A 19219-nucleotide genomic window follows, 5' to 3' on the forward strand; every position below is an offset into this window, starting at 1 on the left:
CAGGAGAATTAAAAGTGCAGATGTCGTTCAGAGGTTTTTCTTTTATTGATCTTTCTGTTTCTGCTGTTTCCTGTCAATATTATAAATATAATATACATTCAGAAACGAGGAGAAACAAGGACTTTCTGTTTGCATTTATACGTGTCTATACAGGGAGGGAAAGTAATGTATTGACTGGGTTCAGACCATAGAAAGGATAAAAAATATCTTTCTTTAATGAAGGTGCAAAGACATTGTGGATATTTGGGTCCAAATCAATGACTGTATATATAGATGGACAACGCATCTCCATCTGCTCCCATTGCACGTAATTGATGCCAAAATTGCCGAATTTGTCAACAGAGCTGTCAATCATCATTTTGACAGCATCAAATAACTAATTAAAAATAAACTTGTCAGAAAAATGAACACTTGGACGTAAATCACCACGATAATAACTAGCTATAATGACAGAAACCATGTTTGAGAAAAATGTATCTGGCGTGTAGTTTGATTTTATAGTTTGACTCATGTCCCATCTGTTAACATGGAGGAGGTGGGCTTTATGAGCTATACTGCAGCCAGTCAGCAGGGGGCGCCCGAAATGTTTTGGTGTCATGTCGTCCATCTTTTTATACAGTCTATGGTCCAAAGAGAACAACAATTTATGAGGGAAAAAAACCTTTGACATTTGAAAGACAAAAACTGAAGAATATAATTTCGCGGAAATTTAGATTTTTTTTCAGAATATTACCAGTACTAAGAAGGTCATTTGTTTCCCCTATTTTTTTTACCTAAAATGACCAAAATATTTTCTGAACTCATCCAAACTTGAAAACACTGAACAAGCACAGGATCTGCTCTTCTAATTGTAAAAAGAATAACGGCTATTATTTGGACAAATATATTCATCTCAAAAAATCCAACACACCAACTCATTCATTACACGTTTGTGCGTGAATATTATGCCATACAGAAGTTTCAAAATAAAGCTCACGGACAGTCCAAACTGAGTGTGATCAGGATATTACAGATACATGCTTTCATGTTTTCTGCGGATGCACTTCGGTACCGAACCTTTGGACTAAGGTGACCAGGCTTCTAGAAAATATCCTGAAACTTCCTAAAAAAAAACATTCCTTATTTTTATTCAACGATGACTCTGCACTCAGGGACAAAACCAGATTGTCTTTGAGGAAAATCATATTTGCAAGTTCAGCTGCCACCAAGAGGACTGTACTACACTCTTGGTTAAAAGACTGTGCTCTCATAGAAAGATCTTTAGCTGTAATTTATAAAGCGCGGGCGTCCACTGCAGAGGCTTGGGATTTCCTGACTGCTTCTCTCTCAGACCCACTTTTCCTTGTACAGTTATAACCAGTCATTCTGCAAATCTAAACCGAATCTAAACACATAACATTTGTTTAAATGTGATATTATTATAGTTGTTTTTATTTTATGTAACTATTTTTTTAACGAGGCAATGGTGATGTGTAAATAGTTTGTGTTGTGCAGGAATTTGTCTCTATGGCTCCTTATGTATAAGCATCTTATTGTGAAAAATTCAATCAAAAGTTATTCTCAAAAAAACAGAAACAACATGTTTAAAAATAAAAGGTGAGATTGTTTTTTTTTCATTTGAACCAAAAATGTGACATAAAAAAACTCCCTCCTCCACAGCCTCTCCCAGTACAGCGATGAGAACATGATGGATGCCGGGAACCTGGCCATCGTCTTCGGCCCCACCCTCCTGCCCACACCTGAGACACTGGACCAGGTGGCCTGCCAGGCGCACGTGAACGAGGTCGTCAAAACGGTCATCCTGAACCACGACAACATCTTCCCCGACACCAAGGAGCTGCCGGGGCCGGTGTACGAGAAGTGTATGACCGGAGACCAGTACTGGTGAGCACGTTAACCCTTTATAATCAGTCATTAATCATATAATTACAATATTCTAATGTTTTACTCTGGTAGCTTTAAAGCAGGATTACACGAGGAGCTGAGGATTAAAATATTCTCCTTGCTGCTCTGTAATTCAACTTTTCGTTCCGGGTGGCATTTCAGGAAATTACAGATCTGATCTGTAATAGATACGGACGTTAAGCAGGACAAAGACACGTTGGCTGGAGGATTGAGGGGGAGGCAAAGAGGCTGCGTGAGATGAATTAGAGTCTAAAATCGCTCTTCTTCTCAAAGTAATAACTCACTGAGATGGTACAGCACAGACATGAAACACACTGATATCACTCAGTGTCACCTAAACCTCCAGAGGATGTTATGATCTCTGATTGTAGCGTAACATGCTACATGGCTGAAGCTGCAGTAACTGTAAGACACAGCTCTTTAAGGCACTGACGATACCACTACTCAGTCCAGTCTTAACAAACTTATATGTTTCATGTATTCTTATAATTAATATCACTTATATTTTTCAATATTAACCTCTTTGGCGTCTTTAAAAAAAAAGCCCATTAAGCCACTTAAACAAGCAATTTGCGCCTAAACTCGCACTCCTTTTATGAGTCATCAATCTTAACAAACAGATACAGTAAACATATTTTTAGATTCAGGGTACGGCTGCGCAGTAAAAGACAATTTCATCGTTATCCCAATATAAACATTTGCAATAAACACATGGCAAAAGTCTGATTTAATCGCAATGAATGAACTGATTGTATGTAAACAAGCCGTGCTGTCTCACTAAGCATGCAATAATGTAACTCGTGGATGCAGCCCTGGGTATGTGGTCTTTGCTTTCACATCATTTTGATGTAATCAGATGAAGCCCAAGCTAGCTTTCAGCTAACCTCATTAACTGGTGTTAAATTAGTGTTGTCCTAAAGACTCCTATAGAGGTGTATGTTGAGATTTGTTTATGATGCTTAGGAAACCTGGAAACCATCAGAAACCAGTTGTTCCTGTTTAATGGCACTAAAGCTTCCTGTGTGGAGAACCTGCCCCCTTCAGTCTGACTCTGTGTACGTTCAGTCTTGTCTTCCTCTCTTCGATCACATTCCAAACTCTTGACATCCTGCTGGAGCTGCATTGTTGCATAAACGTCCTCAGCCTCTGAATAGCAGCCTCGTCTCCATCTGTGTGTGCGTCCTCCTCCCTTTGTTCGCGTGTTGAATGGACAGTGTGTGTGCGTGTGTGTGTTTGAGCTTCAGCGCCTCACACCTCTCCTCTTCTTCCTCCCCCCTGCAGCGAGAGTCCGTTCAGCGAGCCAGGGGCGCTGGAGGAGGCCGAGCCCGACGGCGGCACCGAGACCCAGACCAGCGACGAGGGTACGCGTGACCCCTGACCTTCACACAATCGCCCCCACAATCCCATCCCTCTGTCTCCTGGTGGAGAGAGGTTGCTACGGCAACAGCAGCCATGGAGACATCTCACATCCCTCCCTCCCTTCTCCACACCCCTTCCTCTTTGCTTCTCTTTATATTTGAATTAATAGGAAAGCGTTTTTCTAATGCCGTCTTCTGATTGGTCGAGCTGTGAGAAGGAACAAATCCACAGAGACGTTTGATTGACAGGTTCATGTTCACCTCTATTTCCTTGTCTGGCTCTTATCTTCATCTCCGATCTCCCCCTCCTCCTCCTCCCCCTCTCTTCTCTCTCTGGCAGAGGGTGAGGCTGTGGAGGCGGTGGCGAGGTTCGACTACGTGGGCCGGTCGGGCCGCGAGCTCTCCTTCAAGAAGGGAGCGTCCCTGCAGCTCTACCAGCGGGCGTCACATGACTGGTGGGAGGGGCGGCTCAACGGCAACCACGGCCTGGTGCCTCATCAGTACATCGTGGTGAAGGACAGGCGAGTGCACGAAATATTTCTTCCTGTCTGAACCTTTCATTTGGGCTGATTTCACTCTGGGGTTTGGTACAAAAAATATCTTAGTTCCTACCGTCAATGAAAAAACCACCAATCAACTACAGTTTCTTTGATCTGATCTGCAGCAGGGATGACACTGAACCAGAGACTGAAACAGTTTGAGAGCAACGCAGTAAAGTGCATCGTGAAGATAAAGAAAGTGCTGTGCAGTGGTGATAGGTCAAATAAATAATTAAAATAATCAAGGTATACAATCTAATGAACTATCTAATCCAGGTGCACATAGAAGACAGCAAGTAGGGCTCGCAAATTAAGCTTGTCAGTGGTCACAGGGATAAAAGAAACGAGGCGTGCCTGAGGCAAGTAAGAGGTCAGGACAGTTAAAGCCCCCCTCCAGTGAGAATCCAACCTTGTGAACATCTCCATGTGGTGTTCTTCATGTGCTACGAGACATATCAGGGACGACATTAGCATCACCTCCATGGCTGGGCCTGTCTGCTGTTAAACTGCAGTGTACCAAGGACAGGCTGAACAACACGTTCTTAGATTGGCAGGTTTGAGGCGTCACAACCCTAAGGAGCCAATCCCGTTAAAGGACGGGGTGACGCTTTGCGTATCATGATGTGTAACCTATGGCAACCACTGCAAGCTAGCTAAGTTTCAATAAGTTGCCACTTTTTTTTTTTTTAATTTGCATAGTGGGCGGGGCCTATGCAGATTCAGGAAGTTTTAATGAGGGAGACGGAGGAGATGCCTGGGGAATTTTTACTAACTTATAAACATATTTGACACAACTGGAGACTGACAGGCTGGAGCTGGTCTTTAAGGATTTGTTGAGCCGTACTGATGAGTGTCCAAAATACACTTTACTTTATTAAACATGTTTGCAGCAGGTTTCATCCAAAGTATTTTATTTACTTTTACTTCCATTCCAACATCTTGAAATGAATGTTAATTTGCCTTCCCTCTCCCCTTTTATTAATCGTAACTGTAAAGACATGCAGAATCTGTAATCCTTTAGAATCCCAAACTTGAGTCTGGAATAATTACCGTATTTAGATAACAAGGTGTTAATAAATGGAGAGATAGTTACAGTATATTGTACATCATGAATAAAACATTGTTTAGTTTTAAAGAGAATACGAACACATTTATATTTAAAGCTTTCAGGTGCTCTACTTTAGTCCTCATTAACATAAGTGGCCACTTTGAGTCATCGACAGGCTGCAGTGATGGATCTGAGCGGCTTCGTGGCTCACTGGACTGAACACCTGCTTGATTAACGGACTTATTGGACAGACGGAGTCACTAACCACATGCTATTGATCCGTTAATTGATGATTGGTGTGTTGTGATGGTTCAGCTCTCCTGTTTCCACACTGATTTGTCCTGATTGAGCGCGTGTGCTGTCCGTCTTCAGGGCCGACGCCATGTCAGACACGCTCAGCCAGAAGGCGGACAGCGACGGAGGAAGCAGCAGTACCGACGACAAGCGGTCCAGGAGCGAGCTGAGCTCCCCGACCGACATCAGACCTCCAGAGACCTACAACAGGTCCGTCATGTAAGACGGCATCCATTATCACAGGAGGAGGGAGGGTGTGATTCAGCTGCTGTGAATGTTAAACCCATTTCCTGCCTGTTCTCTCACCTCTAAAAATACCTGAGAATGTCATCGTGCTGTCATCACAGTGTCTCTCATGTGACTCGTTTCCCCGTCTGATATATGGTCAGACAGCGACTGTGGATTCTGCAGAGGGAAACCCAAGTTTAGAGACACAAGTCATGAACGGGTGACATGCATGTAACGCACTTAATTACAAGTAAAACTGCTCTAAACCTTCTTTATCAAATTTAAAGTATTATTAAAAAGTGTTACCAGCAAAATATAACTAAAGTCTTGAACCTCAAAGTTCCTGTTCAGCAGGAAAAATACTTTATTATTATCTTAAATCAGCATTTATTTCATCTGTTATAACAGCTCGAGGTCGAGCTACTTTTAAACTACTTTTATATTCAGATAGCCAGTTTAGTCCGGTGGTTCCCAAACTATGGGTCAGGCCCCTCCAAAGGGTCTCCAGATATATCTGAAGGGTCATGAGACGATTAGCAGGAGGAGAAAATAATTTTTGATGCACAAATTAATAGTTTTTGTCTGACTTTTCTGACTCTTTCAGTTTTGTGGAATATTAGAAAGTTTGAAAATATAATTTTTCTTTAATTTTTATATCTGAGAAGTACGGTGGCCAACAAGGGCAATCGCGCTGCAGCGGCCAAAATGATTTACATTCGAAGAAACAGGCTACAAATTCAGAAACAATGTAAATTCAAAAACACCTGCAAAAACAAATTCAACGATGAAAACGAGCTGCAAAAGGCCAAAACAAATGCATTAACATCAAACACGCTGCAAATACAGAAACGATGCAAACGCAGAAAACATGCAAAAGACAAACGCTGCAAATTGACGTCTCCGGGCCTGTAGGGGGCGCTCTGTGTCACAGGGTTATTTTGTTGCTTTCTAAAGAAGGAACTGCTTTTCCATCTCTAGTTTATCTGTAAAAATGTGTCATTTTACCATCAAGTGTTTAATGGATATAATCTTATTCTAAAAAGTACAGTTACAATATTTACTTCTGAAGCGGACGGGAGGAGACGTATGAAGTAAAGTAAGAATATTCTAAAATTGTACTTTATGAGTTATCTGGTGTCTAACATGTCTTTTGTGACTCAAACATATCACAATATATTTGTAAGTCTATTTAACATCTGAACATTGTGATACATATCAGGCCTCAGCGTTCTTTAAACAAACTGCTCTCTACTGAAAAAGCACGAGCGATCTAAAAACCGATACTCATCCGTCCTCTCTGCTCACGTTGCGTGCTGGTGCAGATCTTTGTGCTCTAACAAGCAGCCACAAACCTCCCCAGCTGACTGCAGCTTTTCGTGCATCATTAAACAGAACTGAGCGCGCACGATTTCATGTATGTAGAGCTCTGCTGCATATTTAAGACCCTCTGAAGGTTTCCTAATTTGATACGAGTTGACTGGAGACATCTAAAGTAGCATGAGACTAAAAATAAACCTCTCTCGTTTGAGGGCTGTATCCGCTTCTCAGCCGACTTAAGAATGCCATTGTTTCAGATGAGATACATTCATCTTCTCATCTGCTTATGTTATAGCAAAATGTTTACTACATTATGAACATGTAGACTCATCTTGTATTGGTGACCTTTGGCCTGAGCTAACGGTGCTTTTACTTCCTGTTGACAGTCACAGGAGGAAGAGAACCGACGGTTTATTCCGCCGCCCCCTCGGCCGCTCTAACGACAGCCACTGCCACGGGAACGGGGGGGTTATGGAGCGGAGTTCCCCGCCAGTTACCGGTCACTTCAGTCCCAGGGAGCTGCTGCTGGGACGGGGGCAGGGCATGACTCCGCCCCTCGACAGCCCCGAGCGCCGCCGCCGCTCTGCAGCGGCCGTGACCATGACGGTGAGCCGACATGATTCGCTGAGGAGGCCGGAGGACACGCCCATCCGGCGCTCGAGCAGCGGGCAGCACGGCTTCAGTGACTCCCATCGCTCCAGAGGCATGGACCCCGACACACTGGCACAGGTACACAAACAGGCTGCAGTGTAATCAGTGTAAAATCTGCTGTCGTAAATAAGTGCCTGACAACATTTCAGAAAGGATCCCGACAAAGACATTTTTTTAAGATAAAATCCCACTTTTGATAACCAGAAACAGACGTTATCATGGTTCTTTTCAAGGCCACCAGACTCCATTGACAAAAACAGTCATTTTACCACGCAGAACACAGCATACCGCTGCCTCACTTGGTCAGTTTGTTTGTGTTATTGTGTAAGTTTGGTGTGTTAAATGGTTATTTACGATCCAACACAATATTTGTGTAACACACAGGAAGGAACTTATGGAGGCCGCAGTCGACCTGCAACTCGTGTGTTCTATGAGGTAAAATTACTGTTTTTGTCAATGGAGTCTGGTGGCTTTGAAACAGTTGTTTCTTGCAAGCTTCTTCTTTAACAGAGCGATCTGTCTCTGTAGGGATCCTGTAATGTTGGTTTAAAGTTAAGTCTTCATGGCGTTCCCTTTTCACTGGTCCTGCAGGACATCGAGGAGACGGTGACGGTGGCTCTGGGCGAGCTGAGGCAGCTGGAGCGGCAGGGCTGCCGGCCGGCTCCGGACGTGGTGCTGGACACTCTGGAGCAGGTGAAGAACGGCCCCATCACCACCTGCTCCTCCGAGTCTCCCTCCCCTCACAGCACCCCCAGCACCCCGGGAACCCCCGGGACCCCCGGTACACCTGGCACCCCCGGTACACCTGGCACCCCGAGCCCGCTCAGTCCTCTGAGCCCCATCAGCCCGCTCCCTGGACCTCCACCTGGACCTCCGAGGCCGAGCAACCCCTCCCCTGATGCGCTGGGTTCCTTCAAGCCTGTCGCAGCCGCCCGCATCGGGGCTCCCTTGCGGCCCCCCGCACTGCGTCCCAAACCTGTGGTCCCGCCTAAGAGCAGCACCCCGCCTCTTCCCCCGCCGCTGGACAAATCCTGCACCATGTGAGCCAAACCAGGCCGATTCTAAAAGGCCAAATCAGGCCGACCCGGGCCAAAAATGGGCCAGAAGAGGAGATCAGGGTACTGCTAAGTGTTTATAATCAACATATGAGGGTAGAAAGGGTAGGAAAGACGAGAAGGGTTTTAATGTAGTAATAACTATAATATATGACATGACCTATGATATGATATGCCATGATATTTATGTGTCGTCAGGTTGGTGTGTACTCTCTTGGTGTGTAGGAGTTTACTTTCTCCATGTATCGAAGCATTTATCAAAAGGATAGCTAAAAGAACTGCTGATAAAGAGACACAGGAGCGAGCGTGGGCGGAGCTTCCTGTCCTGTATATGACGAGGGAAACGTGGGGAGTGTAGTTCAGCTCCAGTAAAAATGTAGTTTTAAGTGACGTGAATGTTGGCTGTACTGTCATGACGGTAGAAGAAGAAGAAGAAGAAGAAGAAGAGCCTGTCGAGCTGTTTTCTTAGAGACTATCACGATCGGCTGCTGTATCTGTAACCAGAGACTCGATGAGGAGGAGAGGACACGGGGAACAACGTCTCAACTATATCTGTGTGACTGACTTATAATTTATTTTTTTATTATGTTCAGCTGCTAAGCTCACTTGTACACCTCAAACCACGAAACGCCTCCTGAGGTCGTCAGTGACACCAAACTCACATTATTTACAACCTGAATGTTTCCAGTATTTAAACGACTGTTCAGCCATCTTATTGAATGTTCAGCGAGCTGCTGATTCAGCGGCTCGCTAAACTTTTTTAACAGCCTTTCCTTGTGTTTTATTGGAGAAAAACCTGCGCCCAGATGGAGCTTCAAACAGGGTGAGTTAGGAGGTGGAGAGGGGGCTTGGACAGAACTTTTTCTGGGATGGTAGGTGTATGATTTTGTTCCTGTGTGTGTGTGCGCAAGGAGAGTGTGTGTGTCCTGCTTGCCTGCCCTTGTTCTGCTCTCTTGTAAGTGCAGAAGTACTAGAATAGTGATAGATGATAGATTATTCATGCCTGCCTTGAGTGCCAGAACACGCGAGCGCAAGTTTTGAGGGGACAAACAAGTGCAAAAAGCATGCCACTTTCTATGTGTGTGTGTGTGCGTGTGTTGGAATAATAGTTTACCTGCTTGTGAAGTCACTGAAGTCACTAGTTAACCTTAAATTCACAATAAGCTAACAGGGTGGGGCTTTGTGTGTAAACGCCCAAAAAAAATAGTAAAACACTTGAACAGCACACTGAATGTGGCCTCCAAACGGCTGGTAACTGATGCGAGTGTGGTGATTCAAATGAGACATGACGTGCGGAGATGGGTGCACATCCGTGTGCGTGCGCGCGTGTGTGTGTGTGTGTGTATGTGAAAGTGCCTTTTTTTTAATCCTTGTCTTTTTGGGGGGAAGTTGTGAATCCACTCACGCATGTCCTGAAACGAAGAGCAGCAGCACTCTGAATGAAATAATCATAAAGTGTTTAGTAGATTAACTGAATTATGAATTCTAGCATTAACCCATTGTGACATTGCACTTTGATGTATAGGATCGTGTACTTGGCATGTAGCATCATAACATGTTGGTGCATTTTAACTCAAAAAGGGAGGTTTCTTTGAATGTGTTTCATAATAAAGGAAATGGTTTTTGTCCGTTAGTGTTGCCGTATTTGAAACCTGAGCTTCCTAAAGACGAGCTCATATAGCCAAATGGATTGTATCAATGTGTTGTATTTATATTATAAATAAATCGGATTAAAATTAGAATCAAGTCATTAACTGATGGAACCTTTCTCTAAATGAAATGTCGCTAAATGTTTGGTTTGAACACTCAATAAACCTCCAGGTGTGTTCTGTAAAAAATGGCTGCTCAAAGTTTTTTCTGTCGTTTGAAAGCTGATTTAAATTCATGCCGAGACGCATCACTGTCAGACACACTCGGGTACATATTATGTGACAGTAAGTGAACGCATCACCTTTAAATGCCATCTGCTTTATAACTACAGAGAGCATCGACTTTCAAATGCAATTTACAGACGTGAATCTGTTCGTTCACACAGAGACGAGGCCACGTGCAGTTATCTCAAAGCTTTATTTAAATTGTATGACAGTTATTCTCAGCTACAATTAAAAATAAAAAAGAAACGTTAAAACATTAATTGATTCAAAATAATTAAAATCCTTTATAAATTTTAAATAATCAAAGGCTTCAAGCTCGAGCAGCGTACAGTTTTTCTGTCATGGCCTCAGAATCAGAAAGTGAAACAGAGTGATGAACTTGTGCGTCTCTTTGGTCGGGAACGTTTTGGCAAAATAAGATTTAAAGCAACACAAAGAGCTGCTTTTTGGACCACAGAGAAGAGGTGCAAAATAATGAAACGTTGATTCCATCTGCTCGAGTCATCACCAGTTCTGTCTTCTCGTTGGATCTCAGCCCTTTGACCCGGGTTTGAGGGTGCTGAAGGGTTTGGAGTTCCGCAGTGAGCTGGAGATCTCCTGCAGGAAGGCGGCGATGTGCAGATCCTTCTCCGACTTCCTGCCGTCAAAGATCACCACCAGAGTGAAGTGCGGCTCGGGCCTCGTCAGGTAGTACGTGCTCTGGACTTTGTCGTCGTAGAAGTGCACCACCTTGTCCAGAGTGTTGAGCTCAGAGGCTCGGTCCCCCATCATCATGATGACGTTTGGCCAGTGTGTGAGCGGCCGCTCTCCTGACGGCAGCGACACCACGGCGGGGAACTGCTCCACGCCCTTCGGTGCTTCTCTGTATGAGTGCGGGTGGTGGTAGCCGTGGCCCTGGAAGCTCTCAGAGCCGCGGTTGTCGAACACCAGAGACACGTTGCTGGCGTCGTGTTTGCGGATGAAGGAGGAGATCTTACCGTGGTAGTCGGGCGTGGTGCGGGCGGTCAGGGCTCTCATGTCGGCCGGCGCCGTCTGCCGGCTCAGAGCTTCGTGGGAGTAGAAGCTGAACTTGGCGAGGAGCGCCGCCTGGAAGCGCTGCAGCCACATGTAGAGGTGCGGAGGCTGCACAGCCTTCTGGGACTGACCTCCAAACAGATGCTTGCGGGTCTCTTTCTGCCGCTGGAACAGCTGACCCCAGGCGGTGAGCTTGGAGTTGGCGCCGTGCAGGCTGAGCAAAGCGGGCAGGAAATACCACTCTGAGATCTGAGCCTGGCAGCGCAGCAGCTGGGTCACTACGTCTACCTCCGTCTGGAAGCCCTCCTCCACACGGCCCAGGATCGGGTGGTGAAACCTGGTGGAGCGAATTAGAAGTTAGTAAGCAAACAAATGCAACGACAGTAGCTGGCCTGATTAGAGTTGACCTAAAAGCAGCAACACGTTGCTGTGCTCAGAATATGTTTGCAGTTAAATAGGAGTTTTGTTTTGGAGTGTAAATAATTATAGCTTCAAACTGTTTTGTAATTGCTCCAGTAGATTGCTTCAACCAACAGCCACAACACAGGCTGTAATGGCAGCAATGTTATCCTTTGAGACAAATGGGCCTGATCAAGGTACCGTCACTTTAAGTTATTGTGTGACTTCTGTCTTTTAAAAGGTAAGTTCAGATCCAACACAAAAACATGAACAGATCGAGGCAGCAGTCGACCAGCACCTCTTGTGTTTTGCCATGTAAGATACTATTGTCAGTGGAGTCTGGTTTCGTTGCGATGGAACGGCTGTTTCGGGCGTCTTTCTTTAGGCCTGCTGATGAGAGCGTCACCTTCACCCTTCAGTGCATGGTTGAATCAGTGATGTGTGGTGTGTCAAACTGTGACCTGCTGCAGCTCAGTCAACAGCTCAGCCGTGCAGTTTGTGTTCCTGCTACAGCTGCAGGACACATTTTTGCTGACGTGTCCCTCGGGAAAAGGTGGAATCTGGCATTTGCGGGATGAAGCAGAAAGTGTTTCTCCTCCAACCCCAATACGTCATTGTCTACTTAACATGTTTCAAGCTTTTATCTCACTAATTGCTTTGTGTTTTTAAAAAACCAGGCCAAAGCAGGTAGAAGTTGTAGAAGGAAAGTTTGGGGTTCTGTGTGACAACCGATAATATAAAGTGTTAAATTAATGTAGTTAATGTAAAAGTAGAATATAAACCTTTAAAATGTAGTGACGTAGAGTGGCGGAAAAAGTAGCTCCTTATTTCACAATACTTGAGTAAATGCATTTTGTGACCATCCCCCACTGGCAGGATTAGCATGAGGAAAACAGACACATACTTGGAGCTGTATTTGTGCAGGACGGCCTCCAGCGTGGTGACCAGCTCCTCCGAGTTGATGCTCTTCTGGCTGCCCAGCGAGTGCATCTTCTCGTACAGGTCGGCCATCTCCATGCGGGCCTGCGTGAAGTGGCAGAGCTGCTCCGACAGGTGAGACAGCAGGTCCTCAAGGTAGGAGGCGGAGCCCGGCTGGCTGTGGCGTCCCGTCGACACCACTTTCCTGAGCTCGTTGTACAGGGAGGTGTAGATGGTGCGGATGGAGTCTTTGCGGCTGAAGAAAGACTGACCGCCTGCAGAGGGAGGAAGAGGAAAAAATCCAATGGAATGTGTTGAATGGTTGACTTTATTTAGCAATCATGTGCTACAGCGCCATCTGGTGTTGGAAATATGTAGCTGTCCATATGCCTTCATCCCATGAATGTTGGGAATGTTCAGGTGAAGATAATAAGCATGTCCAGTTTGTCTACTTTTTTATCAGTATTATCTTAAGATCTTACTCCATATTTTGGGTCTTATTTATAATTTATTTTTGTCTGAATGTCTCTTGTGTTTTATTTTATGTAAAAGCTTCTCCAAACCAATTTCCCCTAATTGGATTAATAAAGTTATTTGATTGGTTTCCCAGGGTTTAACGGGGTAGTTTTTAATACACAATGAGACAAAGGTTTCCTGTTAAGCATTGGACCATAAAATAGTGTTTTATTAGAATTTAAGGAAAACATTTTGAGTGTCACTTCTTGAAAGTAGCCTATGTAGTTTGGTTTTTGGCCAAAGAGAAATAAACATTGTAAACAATTGTAATTTTTTGTATTAATAGTATTTGAAAAAATATTTTAGGGTAGTATTAAACTATTAATAAGCCATTAGTCTCATTTAATAGAGCCTCCACAAAGGGTGTCTTATTTTAAAGTACAATAAGCTTTTTTGTGATGAAAAAAATAAATATTTTTGCGTTTCTGTCACATTTTCTCAGAGTTGGGTTAAAACATAAAACATCTTTAATAAAATAAAAACATAAACAAGATTAAAATACAAATTGGATTCTGGCTTGTTTCAGGAGCCCTAAACTGTTTCCGTTTAATAAATTTTACCCATTTTCTGCCCAAGGAATGTCATGTTATGGTACGCCTTCTCCGCGGCAGCCAGGTGAGCCAGAGCGGCCAGCAGCGCGGCCCAGATCGCCCCGGCGCTCTTGCTGTTGTCCTTCTCCTTCTCCACATAGTCCTTAGCCCGGTCGAAAGAAAACATGCCGAGCTGCGTGAAGAAGCTCTCCAGGATGGCCCGCTCCCGGGGAACGGGTCGCAGCTCCTCCACCTCCATCATGGGGTCAGAGAAACTACCGCAGACTGACCGGCTGCCTAGCTAACGGTTAGCTGACCGTGTTAGCAAAGTGACAGTATAACGTCTAGGTGAGAAAAGATCATTCTTCCAACCAACATACACTGCTCACTGACTATAAAATACTATGACATAATTTTCTTACATAACCGTTAATTAAAAATGCCAGTAAATGCCTTAAATATATATCGAAAACGAAAATAATTTAAAAAACCTGCCTGTATACAGCTAACAAGCTAACCCCCCGTCGCCATATTGGATTTCTGTGGATGTAAATACTACGGAAAGTCAAGAGGACCAAAATTAATACGTTTGGCAGATTTTGTATAAGTGGTATTAATTGTCGAAAAATCGTAATATTTAGATATTAGTGAGGACTAGACTTCCTCTTAATGCAAAATAACATTAGATAACTTTTGTTATGATTTAGCTATATATACATGTATACATGTATTGATGGATTGAAATGTAGATATATAGTACACATTACCAGATTCATGTAAACATTTAAAAATGTCAGCACCTATTTTCACTTTTGTGTACACATTCATCAATGCAAAAAAGAGGCTGCACACACATTAATGTAAATCCTATGATCACAGCTCCATCTCTCTGACATTTGTGGTTTTCTGGCCTAATCCGATGAGGTTTAATGCTGTAATTGGGATTATTTATGCTTAAGTAAGACTTCCTTTGATTTATAAAATTCCAAATAAAGATAAAAGATAAATATTCAGAGAAACCAGACTGGTTGTGGTGGGAATGTACACTTGAGGCGTCTGTCAATATAATAGATAAGAAGCTGGCATTTAGGATGTCGCTGTCATTCTGTCAATCTGTCTTTGTACAGAGACACTGTTTGTTAAGATCTAGATTTTCTTAGAAATACATTTAACAGGAAATTACTGGTTTAAACTGATTTTAAGGGTATTTTTATGTCAATGTAGCAACATTTGTTTTGTTTCATGCTCCAGAAAATCAGCCAAAATAAGACAACTAACATTTAATGCGGCAATCTTCCGAAGGGCACTTGAATCATTAACATAGGCTGTATACAAGAAATGGAGGAAGCCATCCAGCCTGTTCTGAGGTTCAAGTCCCGTGTCTCTTTATGGTTCGTACCCTACCCTGTTCCCTTTTTTCTAACCTAAATCATGTAGTTTTTTGTGCCCAAACTTTCAAACCAAAAAACAGACGGCTGAGGCTAACTGCATGTTAATAATAACTATAGTTACTTTATTCATATAAACCTTTAAAACAAAAGTTTACAAAGTGCTTTGACAACCAAGCAAAACAAGCAAATCATAAAACCAGCAGATCACAAACAATCAAAGCAAAAGACCAAGGGGACAAAGCAGGAAGAAGTAGAGACAGTAAATAGAAGTAAAATAACGAAGAGAGATAGAGGAGGACATAAAGAAATAAAAGCTGTAAAAGTGATAAGAGATAAAAACTAGTGAAGGCAAAACAAACAGTAAAACAGCTAAAAGCAATAGAAGGAAGTAAAGGCACTAAAGCAGAGATTAAATGATATAAAGGAATTAAAAGCAATAAAAGGTAGAAAAGTAAGAATAAAGTGGAATTAAATGTTTTTTTAGAAAGACGATTAATAGCCAATAAGAAGAAACCAGTAACAAGCCGAGCTGCTGCATTCTGGACGAGTTGGAGGCATAGGGGGATTTAGTGTTAGAGATGGAGAAAACTGAAGCTGCCACGAGCGTCTGTATGACACACAAAAGCAGTGTTTTAAAAGCTTTATTTAAGTTGCATCCAATAACTACATGTCCCATGAGTCTCATATGGATGCCATCTCTCTCTCTCTCTCTCTCTCTGTCTCTCTCTCTCCCCAGGGGTGGATCTCTGCTGTCCTTGAAAAGTTTCATCTTCAGTAAAAGAATCACACATCTCATCCTCCTCTTCTCCTCTTCTCCTCCCTGCCCGGTAGGTGACATCGTCTCTCAGCATCATCACAGTGTGTGTGTGTGTTCATAGATAGCACAAGTTTCAGTAAGTGTCTCTGATTTTTTGGGGGTTTCCAGAACAGGCCTTATGTTCCTTTGAGCAAGGCGTGGGTCACACGCTCTCGTTTAGGCCGGGAGTAAATTACAGCTTAATGCCAAGAGTGTCATTTTGTAATGTGTCTTCTTTCAGTGTGTGAAGTGATGGAGGAAAAAGTCATGTTCGCAGGCTGATGTCTTAAAGCTCTTTTATTAAGTGTTGGAGAGAACGTCTTTAAATGCCAGAATTAAGAAGTGAAATACATTTTCATTAGGAAAAGCCTTTTTGTCGATGCAAATAAATGTATAAAGTGTGCAAACTAATAGGTGGAAAGCATGTAATTATGTTAAAGTGTACTCTAAAGTATGAAAGTTGGATCTCTGTGGTTCAGTTTAACGAGGTAAACTGCTAGAAAATAAGACTCTGAGTAACTCACTCACAAGTCCTTTTTTAAGATTTAAATCAAAGCACTTAAATGTTTTCACTTCATGCGTAAAATCTCCAATTCGATTGGTGTTTTTTAAAATTATTTAGCAACAGGAAACACTTGTGATTTAGATTTCGCTGCTGTCAACTTACTTTATTCCAAAAGCATCAAATCGACCCGAGACAAAGACGTGATTCAGTTTGGGAGTGATAGTTGAGTGGGATGAGTGGCTTGGATCAAACATTTAAAAAGCATCAACAGACCAAAAACCCTTTTTATCTTTATCTATTCTACCCTTCACAAAAGGTCAGTACATGTTATCTCCATGCTCTAGACGTTATAGAGCAGCAGTGACGTTCATGTTGCTTCATTCATTGGTTTAATGAATAGTTTCCCTGAAACTCAGCCTGAAATATGTCAAGCTCGCTAAAACAAATCAACTGTGGTTCAGGGCCGTCTTGCCTCATGAATCAAAACAAATGTGCGTGAATGACCGTAAAAAATGTGCATGAAAAAATCCTTTTTCCAGGAAAGACGAGACAAACAGCCTACAGCTGTGAGGATGTTCTATATCAAGACCCAGTGACGCATGTTCAGTGACAGCATCAGCATGCCTAAATAGTGACAGTGCTAATATGTGTGTCAGGTATAATGTTGACTAGATTCAGAACCTTAGCTAAGAGTGTTGCTAACTTTAGCTAACAGCCGAGGTTGATGGATAGAATAGATTTGCAACATGAAGTGTTTGACTATAAAAGTTTGTCCCGATGATATCGCTGAAATAAATTTATGCGATCATGAGATCATGAACGATTGAGGAAATAAAGAACAAACGTCGGCCTCAGGGTGGTGACAGAGGAGACGTCAGGGGGCTCGTTCTCTAAACATCGTGAATATCTTTAGAAATCTGTCCACTTACAAAATAAACCACAAATGCAGCTGGTTTCGCTCGATGACCAATCTGATAATGGTTAAAACTCCCCTCGTTCATCATGATCATGGTCGATTAGTCTCAGATATACTTGATTAGAAATTCGTTATCCCACATGATAGTTTCATTTTAATAGACTTTCATACTTCAGAACAACCTTTGTGTTTGAAGACTTGGAAATGTGTAAATATAACACTCTATGATGACATGAACAGTCATTCTCTGAAAGGTTTTACGATGAGATTCCCCATTAAAAGAGGTTTTGTCTTCCTTTATTATTTATTTTTTTCTACAATTCAAACAACTTTTATTAATCCCTCCTGGAGCGATTGGTTTGAAGCAGCTTGTACATAAACGATTATAAATTATAATAACACTGATTTTTAGTGGACTGATAAACAAACATGATAAAAGGATAAGTCTTGGAAAGAAATATAAAACCTAAGGAGCATTTTGTAATCTAATTTCAGAAGTTATTGTGATATTTATTCAGTTTCCTCCGTTATCCAAGGCATTTATATACCAGGGAAAGAATCTTAATGATGCTGATGATAAATAGTTTAAAATACCTTCGTATTAAATGTTTTTCCGAGGTTGAAAGCTGTACAAAAATGATTTAACCTGTTTAATGCAAGCAGAAGGTGTATAAAGGCTTTTCTTGTCGTGCGTTTCTTTGTACACTTTATAAGAAGCGATAAAGTAATTTGCCTCCATAATATGAAACTAGAAGAATTTAACCTCCACAAATTAAAATGAATCAGGTACTGGCATTATGTCAAAGGGCGTCTAAGAAACATGGAACCCAGAACGGTCATTGTGGCTTCGTTCCTTTGATTCGTGTTTCACTCCAATTGTTGACTGAAAGCACCACAGCTTAAAAACAAGGTTAGTGCTGCTTTTAAGCATTGAATGGTGAATCGTTAACCTGCCCGCAGGCTCCTCAGTGGAAAAACTGCAGCTATATGAAACAGGGCAAAACAAATCAGGCAACTCGGTGGAGTTTTGTCCGAGATCTGGCACCAGAGGATAAGCGCCGACTTTCACCTACTGGTGGCGCTAGAGGGAAAGTCCAGAGATCTCCAAAGTCAGTGGACTTCATCTTCTGGGTATAATGAAAGTCTGCAGAAAAATTCACAACAGTCCATAAGGTAGACGTTCTGATAATTCATTCTGGATCAGCTATAAACCAGCTGCTATTTACCTTATGACTCCTAATTCACCATGCCATTTTCTTCCTAACAGAGCTACAGCATTCATCGTCATGATTTCATGTCTGTTAAAATGGACAAAGTTTCGTGAGCGTAATGAATCAATAACATGTTAAATATCTTCTTCCCGTTTTATCAGCCTTTCCCTAAAAGCGCTGCGATGCAGGGGCCATTTTTTAGATATTATCATGAATGGTCCCACGGATGGATTATTGACAGTGGAAGAACAGAGCTTGTGTTCATGTGCAGGGTTCAGCTGTATCGATAGATTGAGAAAGAGCTCTGTTTGAGCTTTTTGCTCTTTCCATGTGATCAGAGTTTACAGAAGCGTCTTGGTCACAGATTTAAACGACATAACGGCAGTAAAAGTACAGTAACTGATGAGGGTGATGAAGCGTATATTTCCCAGAATCCTGAAAGAGCGATTCTTCCCTTTCCCTGTATTCACCGGGTCATTTAGCACAGGATAACAATTAATCTTTAAGTATTTTAACACGGATGGTTATATTTGTGCATTTCTTGTATAAATCTGTCCTTATCTTCTTGTTTAGGCCAAGCAATACAAACATTATGACATTTTCAAACCTCTTCTTCTTAAATTTGCAGTTACTTTTGCATGTATTAAGATGTCAGTTTCAGGATTGGGGATATAAAGAAAGTTTAAACAGAACTGAAAACTCAATAATTCTTTTTTCAACTGTAACGGAATGCAATTTGATTTTGCTACCCCTC

The 19219-nt window shown here is 42.4% G+C and overlaps 2 protein-coding genes across 3 annotated transcripts in view; one reads left to right on the plus strand and one right to left on the minus strand.

The window, feature by feature from the left end:
* Positions 1–10233, plus strand: part of LOC138599253 (SLIT-ROBO Rho GTPase-activating protein 1-like) — a 45496-nt gene extending 35263 nt beyond the window's left edge. Inside the window, exons 18-23 of one of the 2 annotated variants that reach the window (XM_069670795.1) lie at positions 1660–1884; positions 3187–3266; positions 3604–3784; positions 5223–5363; positions 7076–7418; positions 7932–10233. In XM_069670795.1, coding sequence (XP_069526896.1) covers positions 1660–1884; positions 3187–3266; positions 3604–3784; positions 5223–5363; positions 7076–7418; positions 7932–8384 — 1423 coding nt within the window. In that variant the 3' untranslated portion in view covers positions 8385–10233. The remainder of the gene's footprint in view (positions 1–1659; positions 1885–3186; positions 3267–3603; positions 3785–5222; positions 5364–7075; positions 7419–7931) is intronic. The other variant, XM_069670796.1, reaches the window with a different exon arrangement.
* Positions 10234–10443: 210 nt separating this feature from the next.
* Positions 10444–14163, minus strand: kics2 (KICSTOR subunit 2). The gene is made up of 3 exons (XM_069671391.1): positions 13677–14163; positions 12587–12875; positions 10444–11620 (listed from the first exon to the last, which is right to left on the minus strand). Exons 1-3 carry the CDS (start codon positions 13906–13908, stop codon positions 10801–10803), a joined length of 1341 nt encoding a protein of 446 aa, XP_069527492.1. The 5' UTR covers positions 13909–14163; the 3' UTR covers positions 10444–10800.
* Positions 14164–19219: the final 5056 nt, after the last annotated feature.

The sequence above is a fragment of the Semicossyphus pulcher genome, unplaced genomic scaffold, assembly GCF_022749685.1.
Source record: "Semicossyphus pulcher isolate SPU_LCO1_2020_fin unplaced genomic scaffold, fSemPul1.0.p SCAF_20, whole genome shotgun sequence".
Lineage (NCBI taxonomy): Eukaryota > Metazoa > Chordata > Actinopteri > Labriformes > Labridae > Semicossyphus > Semicossyphus pulcher.

Bases quoted from the DNA above. Each gene is read 5' to 3' on its own strand.
- kics2 (XM_069671391.1), bottom strand. From the start codon at position 13,908: ATGATGGAGGTGGAGGAGCTGCGACCCGTTCCCCGGGAGCGGGCCATC. The intron at 12,876-13,676 runs GTAAAATTTATT...CTCCCTCTGCAG, and splicing joins ATTCCTTGGGCAGAAAATGG to GCGGTCAGTCTTTCTTCAGC. The intron at 11,621-12,586 runs GTATGTGTCTGT...TCGCTCCACCAG, and splicing joins CTGCACAAATACAGCTCCAA to GTTTCACCACCCGATCCTGG.